This window comes from Nicotiana tabacum, chromosome 23, assembly GCF_000715075.1.
Source record: "Nicotiana tabacum cultivar K326 chromosome 23, ASM71507v2, whole genome shotgun sequence".
Taxonomy (NCBI): domain Eukaryota; kingdom Viridiplantae; phylum Streptophyta; class Magnoliopsida; order Solanales; family Solanaceae; genus Nicotiana; species Nicotiana tabacum.
The window spans coordinates 103,929,916-103,941,285 of NC_134102.1; the positions used below are offsets into that span (position 1 = coordinate 103,929,916).

Consider the following 11,370-nt stretch of genomic DNA (forward strand, 5'->3'; position numbering starts at 1 on the left):
GTATGTTAGTAGATATTTAGCAAATATGTTTCCACCTTTTTACAGATTCCTCACAAAAAAGAAACATATCTTTGACCATACTTTTATTACATCAGTTAGTATCATTTGAGTTCCTTCTTTTCTATATCTTTGTATAGGTAAAGAAAGATTTTTATAATCTTCATATTAGAATGTCTTTATAAGAATAACCTAAAAGTAGAATATTCTGACTCCAATGAACGATATGAAAGGTTCCTTCTTTTCTATATCTGACTAGTTAAATGAGAATTTCGTTTGACCCATGAAATGCATAAACAGCTGTGGATGAAATAGAAAATCAAATCGAAGTACTAATAATACTACACTGATGAGAACAGACTTAATGATTTAGGGGGCGTTTGGTAGAATGTATAAGAATAGTACGGAATATGATACATTATTAATATTGTAATTAGAAATGTTGATTTTTTACATGCATTGCATAATTTTTAATAAAAAATTATTTATAATAATACCCTCTGACTATTTGAAAAAGGATTTAAAAGAGTAATTTTTTCCTTTATATATGTTTATCCATGTATTATAATTATAATATTGCTAATGCTATAATTTACTATTGATAAGAATATTACTGAATAAGGTGAATAATTAATACAAGTATTAGTTATACAAAGTTTGAAAAAATGAAAGTATTGATTTTTATTACCAAAACTAATACATGTATTATTTTTTCTAATATATCATACCAAACAACCCTTTACAATCCTCGGCTTTTTGTGCACCATACTTTTCTTTCTACCGACCAAGATAGTTGTGAGCTAATTTTCTGGCCAAACTAACCGCTCCACTTTTTTGAGGTTTAAAGTCCTTTGCCTTGATTGACACAACAAACATTTCACTCTAATTATTATGATCAATTTTGAATACAAACAATAACTATGTCTCAATTTTGAACTGACCTCAGAAACAAAAGAATAAATGGCCGAAGCCCCTTTCTTTGGCCAAAATCAAAAAAGAAAGAAAGGGAAAAGAGTTACTGCGTAAAACCAAATCAGAAGCAAAAAGGGATTTTGACGGGTCAAGGGTTAAGGCAAAAATAAAAAATACAGAAAGTGAGTTGGGGGGAAAAGCTTGGTGCCGCAAAAAAAGCCACTTTCAGCCATTGTTTGTTCAAATCTTAAGGTACTGTATTCCACAAATTTGAGAATATATTTTAACGGTTAAAGTTAAATTAGGAGGTTGGCAAAAGTCAGTGAAACAAGGAAAGATATGTATAATTTTTGTTAATCTTTAGTAGTCTGTTGAGGAATCTTAAGCACTAATTATGTCTTACGGGTATTACTTGAGCTTCTTCTTCTGATAGATTTTAATTTCGATTCTCATGATTGGAAGATTCTGCAGAATAATAGAAATTACACTAGTTCATTCACGCAATTGAGAATTTTCTTCCTAAAGAATCAATAGAACTTTATGAAATTAGATTAATAAATTATATGAATATGTTGGAGTTGATAGATTAGTAATTACTCATATGTAGGTAAATATAATTCGACGAATTAATAGTCAAGTATGAAACCTCGAGGGTTGGCTATTCTAAATTAGTTATGAATTAGCCTAAACAAGGAAATTAACATGAGAACGATATTATGTAATTATAGAATGATTGGAGAAATTTGTACGAATTGCTCGAGGTGAAGCATTTGGTATTTCGGCACGAGTACTATGAGTAGTAATCTTACTGCAATTTGTATTTTCATAACTTGCATGATTTACACATAATTTTTAACATGAATATGTTACCTATTATTTTGATTTGCATGTGGGACAAGTCTTTTACTCGATATGATACCAAAATAGTTATTTGAGATGATTACCGTTGTTTTAAATATTTCCGTTAGTTTTGTTTTACCGTTACTTGAATATACTGTTATCAAAATGGAATTATATGATTTGATAAGAACCGCAATGCTCTATGTTGTTTTAAAATATTTTCTACGAGTATATACGTATTTCAGAGATAAGTATAAATGGGAGTAGACATTGAAGGAAACCATAGCTAACGGAGGGTTTGTTAGACCTGGTGCACCTTGTAATTACCGATTACCATTATAGCCCTCGCTAGTGGGAAGGTAGAACTAGCATACCATTATCGATTTCCCTCGAGTAGGGACTACCGTTATATTTGACTTCTTGCGAAGAAGTCCACAGTTATGCCGATTACATGATCCGTTCATTGAAACTTCCCAAACATGAATATTGATATTACACAGTATTTACCGAAATTATTACCGAATTGTCAATTAATTTATAATACATAAAAAATATGATGAGACTGATTATTGTTTATTATTTTTGAAATGGCATCTTTATGATATTTTCTGTTTAATATACTAGCATGTTTTCTAACTTGTCCCCAATAAAAACAGTTGTGGTTAAATGTTATTACTCATTGAGCTAGCGACTCATTCCACGCTAATTATTTTTACAGAGACAACAGTTGACGCAGGCGAGGATTTCGTTAATTAGAGTGCACAGGTTGATAGTTCTAGGTGAGCCTCGCACTTGTTCGCGTGGGCGAAGATTTTATTTATTGTTATTGCCTTTTCTTTGAACTCTTAGAGTCGCTCCATAGTCATTCTTTTTGTGTCTTGGATATTCTTTTGTTATTATAGACTTATGTTGAGTATCACTCATTCTTATTAAAGTTGGAGATAAAGTAGTATTTCTAGTTGTTAGTGGTGGACTATTAATGGTAGATATTTGTTTTGGTTAATTGATAAAGTCATTGTCGTTTGAATTGATATTAGGATGTTTGGTTGTTGATTTGAGACATGAAAATTTTTGGGATAGTCCAAATACAGGGGAAACTCTGTCTGATTTTTTATAAAATACTGATGAGGCTTACTTGGTAGCACTTGCTCCTAAGTGCCGGTCATGATCCTAAATTGGGTCGTGACAAAGTTGGTATCAGAGCTAGATTATTCTTGTGACTAATGGAGCACACGTCGGTAGTAGAATCTCAATTATGGTTATGTAGCCGGCCATTCCCATAATCGTAATTTTGCGAGGGCGTGATAGGATGTGTCTTGTCTTTCTTTTTTATTCCTCTGTACGTGTGTGGCGATTAGGGTAAAATAATTGAATCTATCATTACTTATCCTATTCATGTATGACTCGGACCAATTACCCTATAATGGAATTGGGCTAGAGGTTCAAACTTCAAAGACGTCAAATTTCGCCAATGGACATGCATCCATATCCAAGCAAAGAAAATGCTACATAAATAGAATACAATACCAGTGAAAGGTTCATTGTGCCATATGAGGTGATTTCCGGTAAGATGTGTAATAGAGTCCATTTCAGAAATTTATACTAGTCCACCACTACAACGATAAAGGAGTGCTATCACAAAAAGGTACTTACCTCCATAAAAAAAAAATTGAGATCTTTATGGATATAATAGATAAACATAAGAAGAATGACCAATGAAGTAGGGGCTCTAAAGTCCTCATGCACCTTGAAGATATGGGGAACAACAAAATATTCTTAATAAAATTCCTAAAGTTGAAACTACTAAGTTTACTATTTCTGATAATTCAAAGGATCATTAAAGGTTTTAATAACATACTTACCACGTTATGAGCTATAGGATATTTCATGAAGAGGTCTATGGAACATGCAACTTTTGGACTAGAGAACATGGCGAATACATGAAATGCTACGGTACTCTTAGAGATGCCAACAAGAGCAACACAACTAATTTGGGAATAATTTCACTAAAATATTTATGAATCACTTCCTTCTTGATAGTTTGTGACATGAACTTGCCTGCTAGATCATTTAAGAAATTGATTTAGACGTTGGGTATACTTACATATAACACAAAACTTTTTCAGCTGGTTACGCAAGCAACATCTTAAGTTTAGAGACTTGTTAAAAGGTTGGTTAATTGTTTAAACAAGATAGTAACTGCATATATGAAGACTTAAACCTATTCTGTAGCAGTTACACTTACCAGAAAGATTGAAAATATGGACATGATAGGCGTGCAAGAACTCACATAAGAAGATCAAGATTAGAATATCTTTTAGTATGGATTTTAATATGAGTCGAAGATTTATAAATCAAGAATGTTTTGAGATATTAAGCGAACCTTTTCGGGTTTCCGCATCTGTGAAAAATTTATAGTAGTTAGACATGTGTTTAAAACTTTTAAGATTCAAGTTAAGAAAAATAAACCCTAGCTAACCAAGTTGTACTTGATATGGTTGACTCTAACGTACAGATGGATATGGATTAATTATCTTCTTACCATGCTACCCTAGATTACTGTGGAAAGACTATTAGGTTTGGTGAACTTTAAAAGTTAGTTTTGTCTAAAAAGGGGATTATAGGTTTTAGAGACGAGAAAATTATATATTTTGAAGACTTAACGATTATAGAAGAAATGTTGTTTGGATCACATAGATACGGTAAGGGGCACAAGAGAAAAAATACTTAGTTTGAGGGAAAAAAAGTATCATAATGAGAGATTCTCTAAAGTATTCCTAAGGATTTACTAGGACTACCTCCAATATGAGAAATAGACTTCGGTATTGAGCTGACACCTGGCACCCATACTATATCATATGGCACCAACAGAGTTGAGAAAGCTAATTGAATAATTGAGACACCTACTGGATACAGATTTTATCATACCGAGTATTGCACCATGGGGTACACCAATATTATTTGAAAAAAAAGGGATGAGTCTTCAAGAATGTGGGCCAAATATAGATAATTAAATAAGATAGCAATATACAACAAATATTTCTTGTCTTGTATAGATAACTTATTTGATCAGTTACAAGGAGCCATTGATTTTTAGTTTGGTTATCATCAGCTTAGAATAATAAAGGAAGATATTTCGATGTTGCCTCTAGTACTCGGTACAAACATTATGAGTTATCTGTGATGTCCTTTAGATTGGCCAATACTCCAATTGCATTGATGTATATAATGAATATGGTGTTCAAAGAAAAAAAAACATCATAGTTTTTACTTACTATATTATGGTATATTCTCGTACCCGAGAAGAACACGAGAATTACTTGAAAAATATGTCAAAGACACTGTAGAAAAATCAACCTTTTTTCCCAAGTTCTTCAATTAGCTGGACTCGATGGTAATCATAGGACACATGGTATTTAAGAATGAAAAATGGTAGATTCTAAGAAGATAGAAACAATTCATAAATGGCTGAGACCCATTTCTCCTACAGAGGTTACTTTTGGCTTGACAGGCTACTATAGGCAATTGTGTAGGATTTCTCTAGAATAGCACCACCACTCACCAAGTTAACATAGAAAATCGCTAAATTTCAGTGGATGGAAAAATGTACAACGAGAAAGCATGTTTGACAATTACACTAATGTTAGCCTTATTCCAATAGGCTCTAGAGGATTCACGATGTTATGTGATACTTCGAGGGTAGGATTAGGATATTTTATCATGCAAAATAGTCGCGTGATAGCCTATGCTCTAAGGAAATTGAAGAAGCTCAAGTCGTATTATGCCATTCATAATTTGGAGATGGTCATAGTGGTATTTCCTTTTAAGATTTAGAGACACTATTTATACGAAGAAGCCTATGAGATTTATACATAGCACAAGAGCCTGAAGTATATTTAAAACTAACAGAGATATAAATATTTAGCAATGCTGATGGAGGGAACTACTGAAGATATAATTGTACTATTTTATATTGTTCAGGAAAGATAAATATTATAGCTTATACAAAAAAAAAAATCTATGGGTGATTTGGCGCATATAGCTCCTGTAGAGATACTTCTGGACGAAGATATGCATAGACTAGAGGGTACACGTATTAGATTCAATGTGGAACAAATAAAATAAAATTCAAAGACATTATTGGCTATTGGTCAAGCCCGATGTAGAGTGTATAAAGGATAACCAATACGAGAATGAGCGATTATTTAATTACCGAGATTAGTTTCTAGCTGGTAAAAGCAAAGATATGCCTGTTAATAGTGAGGGTATTCTCCGAATAGGTAATTAATTATGTGTAGCAAACGTATATGGGTTGAGACAAGCTATTTGTGATGGAGCTCACAACTCTAGATACACTGTATATCTCAGGTCTATAAGATGCACCATGACTATAAAAAATATTGATTGGTTGGGAAAAAAAGAAAGAAAGAAAAAATTCGTTAACTTTGTTTCTAGCTATTTGACATATCAGTAATTACTCACACAATTAGAGGTATGATTATATATAGGAGAGTTGTAAATTGGCTTACAAAGTAGGCACGTTTCTTGCTAGTTAAAACCTCTTATAGTGAGGTAAAATATGCATAGATATACATGAACATAAAATTATCTGACTCAATAGAGCTCTATTGTCCGTCCTCAAATTCAACTAAAGGTAGATAAGCGTCCCAACTACCTCCAAACTCAAGAATACAATCTCTTAACATATTCTCCAAGATCTATATAGCATATTCGAACTTTGCGTTTGCGTGCGATAAAACTAATACTAAGATCTACTCGTGTACCCAACATTTCTTGAAAAGGTTTTTAAATTGTGAAGTGAATGTGATCCTCTATTAGATAAATTCGGAGACCGAATTTCATAATGTGGGGAGAATGTAATACTCATTACAAAAAAAAGGGTAATTAAGTAATTTAACCAAAATAAAATATATAAAAAATACAATACAAGATGAAATAGGGGTAAAGCCCTATGCTAACAGAAACAAAAGAATAAAGGGCTGAAGCCCCTTTCTTTGGCCAAAATCAAAAAAGAAAGAAAGGGAAAAGAGTTGCTGCGTAAAACTAAACCAGAAGCAAAAAGGGATTTTGATGGGTCAAGGGTTAAGGCAAAAATAAAAAATATAGAAGGTGAGTTGGGGAAAAAGCATGGTGCCGCAAAAGAAGTCACTTCCGGTCATTGTTTGTTCAAATCTTAAGGTACTGTATTCCACAAATTTGAGAATATATTTTAATGGTTAGAGTTAAATAAGGAGATTGGCAAAAGTCAGTGAAACAAGGAAAGATATGTATACTTTTTGTTAATCTTTAGCAATTTGTGAGGAATCTTAAGCACTAATTGTATCTTATAGGTATTACTTGAGCTTCTTCTTCTGCTGGATTTTAATTTTGATTCTCATGATTGGAAAATTCTACAGAGTAATAGAAATTACACTAGTTCATTCACGTAATTGAGAATTTTTTTCCTAAAGAATCAATAGAATTTTATGAAATTGGATTAATAAATTCTATGAATAGGTTGGAGTTGATAGATTAGTAATTATTCATATGTGGGTAAATATAATCCACAAATTAAGACTCAAACATGAACCCCGATGATTGGGTATTCTAAATTAGCTATGAATTAGCCTAAACAAGAAAATTAACATGAGATCGATATTATGTAATTATAGATTGATTGGAGGAATTTGTACGAATTGCTCGAGGTGAAGCATTTGGTATTTCGGCACGAGTACTGTGAGTAGTAATCTTACTGCAATTTGTGTTTTCATAACTTGCATGATTTACACATGATTTTTAATATGAATATGTTACCGATTATTTTGAGTTGCATGTGGGACAAGTCTTTTACTCGATATGATACTGAAATAGTTATTTGAGATGATTACCGTTGTTTTAAATATTTTCGTTAGTTCTGTTTTACCGTTACTTGAATTTACTGTTATCGAAATGGAATTATATGATTTGATAAGAACCGAAATGCCCTATGTTATTTTAAAATATTTTTTACGAGTATATATATATTTCATAGACAAGTATAAATGGGAGTAGACATTGAAGGATCTCGTAGCTAACGGCGGATTTGTTAGACCTGGTGCACCTTCTAATTACCGATTATCGTTATAGCCCTCACTAGTGGGAAGGTAAAACTAGCATACCATTACCAATTTCCCTCGAGTATGGACTACCGTTATATTTGACTTCTTGCGAAGAAATTCACAGTTATACCGATTACATGATCCGTTCATTGAAACCTCCCACACATGAATATTGATATTATACAGTATTTACCGAGCTTATTACCGAAATGTCAATTGATTTTATATTACATGAAAAATATGATGAGACTGATGATTGTTTATTATTTCTGAAATTGCATTTTTATGATATTTTCTGTTTAATATACTAGCATGTTTTCTGACTTGTCCCCAATAAAAACGGTTGTGGTTAAGTGTTATTACTCATTGAGCTAGCGACTCATTCCCCGTTAATTATTTTTACAGAGACAATAGTTGACGCGGGTGAGGATTTCGTTAATTAGAGCGCACATGTTGATAGTTCTTGGTGAGCCTCGCACTTGTTCGCGTGGGCGAAGATTTTATTTACTGTTATGGCCTTTTCTTTGAACTCTTAGAGTCGCTCCATAGTCATTCTTTTTGTGTCATGGGTATTCTTTTGTTATTATAGACTTATGTTGAGTATCACTCATTCTTATCAAAGTTGGAGATAAAGTAGTATTTCTAATTGTTAGTGGGTGGACTATTAATGGTAGATATTTATTTTGGTTAATTGATAAAGTCATTGTCGTTTGAATTGATATTAGGATATTTGGTTGTTGATTTGAGACATGGAAATTTTTGGGATAGTCCAAATAGAGGGAAAACTCTGTCCGATTTTCTGTAAAATACTGATGACGCATACTTGGGGGCACTTGCTCCTAAGTGCTAGTCATGATCCTAAATTGGATCGTGACATCATATTATACTCATATTGTACAACAACAATAACAATGGACAACAATGATAATGATGATCTCTGCATTTTTCTACAGGCATGTAAAAATTTCAAATGTAAAAGATATCTCTCCTAAAAACATAGGACCTAAATAAAGCAAATTCATTAATTACATTACTAAAATTTAATTCCAACCAATTGGTATAGCTAATACTCAATCCGTCTCAAATTATCTGTCGTGTTTTTCTTTTACACGCCCCTTAAGAAAATATTTATCCTTATTTATGTCTTAGATATAATATTTCTTCATTTAATACTTACTCATAATTAAGATATTTGTCGTCTACCAGAATAATTAATATTAAGAGTAGAATAGAAAAAGAATAATTAATTTACACTTGAACTTCTAAAATGACAAATAATTTAAAATAATTATTTTTAAAAATTACAATAAATAATTTAAGACAATTCCTAATTTTCACCATGTCTATGAGGATTTAAAGAGATTGTATATCTCTTGAGACAACGTTGATCTATCTTTTTCCCGTTTATCATGTTCGCTCACCATAACTGCACCCTATACATCTGTATAGATAAAGGGTGATGCAAGACACGATTAAATCATTGACATTGACATTCTATATTCTCTCATTTTATCTAAACGCTTGCTGTACCTTTTGTCGAGTGTGATCGTTGTTGCTCTGTGAATAGTCTGTTTAATTATAAATCTATGCATTAGAAAAGAAACACAGAGTTTGAACAGTAGAAGTACTAACAATCTTCTCGTTTAATCCTGAATCTACGCATTAGAACAAAAAGGAAGACAAAAAAATGTGATTGAATCTTGAGAACCAACAGCAGGAGCTTAATTAATTGGCTACATATATTCAGGCACAAAAACTTGGGACTAAGTTTGGATTTGGTCACGATCTATTCACGGACTGAACAAGGCCAAATATGCAATACTCATTACCAATATGGACGACGAGGATTCATGCGTTTATCGCATATATTTCTTCTATCTTGTTAAAATCTACGATATTCATAAGGTGTGCTCTCGGGATAATTCAAGATTGATTTTGCCAAATCTTGAAAAAAAATCTGTCACACGTTCGATAAAGGCCTGAATTCAGATATGGAAAAGCACTCGATACATTGATGCCAATCGAAGAAACAAAACTGGATACTAGAACACCTACACATTTAGTTCTTCCTCACATTTCATCATAATCCATAAAACATTGAAAATATAAAGACACAGGAAAAGATCAAAACAGAGCACTTCCCATTCCCGTGACCACAAAACAGAGTGACAAAATAACTACTTCAATATCTTATGCAATTTTAACCTCGATAGTTTTGGGTTTCTTAGGCTCAGGGGGAGGCAACTTCTGGATAGTGACAGTCAAAACCCCATCTTGACAAACAGCAGAAATGGCATCAATATTCGCATTCTCCGGCAGAGTAAACTTCCTCATGAATTTCCCAACCCTTCTCTCCATTCTGATATACTTTGTCCCTTCTTTCTCTTCTTCTCTCTTCCTTTCTCCGCTTATCAGCAGCACATTATCATCTTCCACCTGCACTTTGATATCTCCAGATTTCAACCCCGGCATGTCCACAACGAAAACGTAGGAATTTGTGTATTCCTTCACGTCCGCTGGTGTTGCAGCCATGGCTTTAGCATCACGTACATAGTTCCTCGATGGGGCGTTGACGGGCTTGTCGGAATCTTCACCGGCGGCGTTCATAAGGTGCTGGAGAGTGTGGAAGAGTGGTGCGTCAATACCCATTAGCCTGAAATCCATCTTCCTCTTCTTGATTTGACTTGGTTTCAATGATCTTGAGGTATCTTTGGATGTGGGAGTTTTTTGCTTTTGTGAGTTTTAGCTTTGGATTGCGGAAGATGCTGCGGGAAGATGTGATGATTATATAGCGTAAACATAGAAGCTTCTGGAAAGAAATGGAAGTAGAAGGTGACATATTTCTAGGAGCTTCGCCTTCAATTATGTTCCTTACATTGTCCATGTTCTACAAGAACACTTGTCTAGAACTTTGTCGATTCTTCCCATATAAGATATGGTCCCCTATTTTCCTTTTTTCTTTTGGGGTCTAAGGTGTGGTCCCCTACACAGTTTTGGCATGTTGTATGACCACGTAATTATTCGGTGAGCATGTAATTAAGTGTAATTAAGGGAGTGTAATTACACACATTAGTTTTTGAATCTCTTTTCTTTTCTTTTTAATTTACTTTTTAATTACATTCTTTATTTTTTATTTCCTTATTTCTCATTTTCCAACCTTTACTTCACGTGTTTATACATAATTTCTCATATTTTATTTTTTTCTTAATTATTTTTCTTTATTTTTTTAATTACACTTAGCTATATTATTATTCTAATTTTTTTAAAAACTTATACTCCATAATCTTAGAAAGAATAAGTCATCCACAAACTTAACTATAATAAGTGATGTCATTAAAGTTGAACTTTGTCATTGGATGAGGTTATATGCAAACTTAATTATGTTAAAATGATAGATTACTTTTTAATATTTAAATAATATTTTTATTTTTCAACCTTTATTTTTTGTGACTCCGTATAATTGCTCATTTTTTTCATTATCTTTACTTAACATAATTGTGCTATTATTGTACTTTTAAAACTA

General features: G+C 32.6%; 1 protein-coding gene across 1 annotated transcript; it reads right to left on the reverse strand.

Annotated features, from left to right (window-relative positions):
- Positions 1 to 9,792: 9,792 nt before the first annotated feature.
- LOC107794868 (17.3 kDa class II heat shock protein-like) lies at positions 9,793 to 10,619 on the reverse strand. The gene has a single exon (XM_016617412.2). It carries the CDS (start codon positions 10,509 to 10,511, stop codon positions 10,038 to 10,040), a length of 474 nt encoding a protein of 157 aa, XP_016472898.1. The 5' UTR covers positions 10,512 to 10,619; the 3' UTR covers positions 9,793 to 10,037.
- Positions 10,620 to 11,370: the final 751 nt, after the last annotated feature.

Excerpts from the sequence above, each read along its gene's own strand:
- LOC107794868 (XM_016617412.2), bottom strand. The coding sequence starts at position 10,511 with ATGGATTTCAGGCTAATGGGTATTGACGCACCACTCTTCCACACTCTC.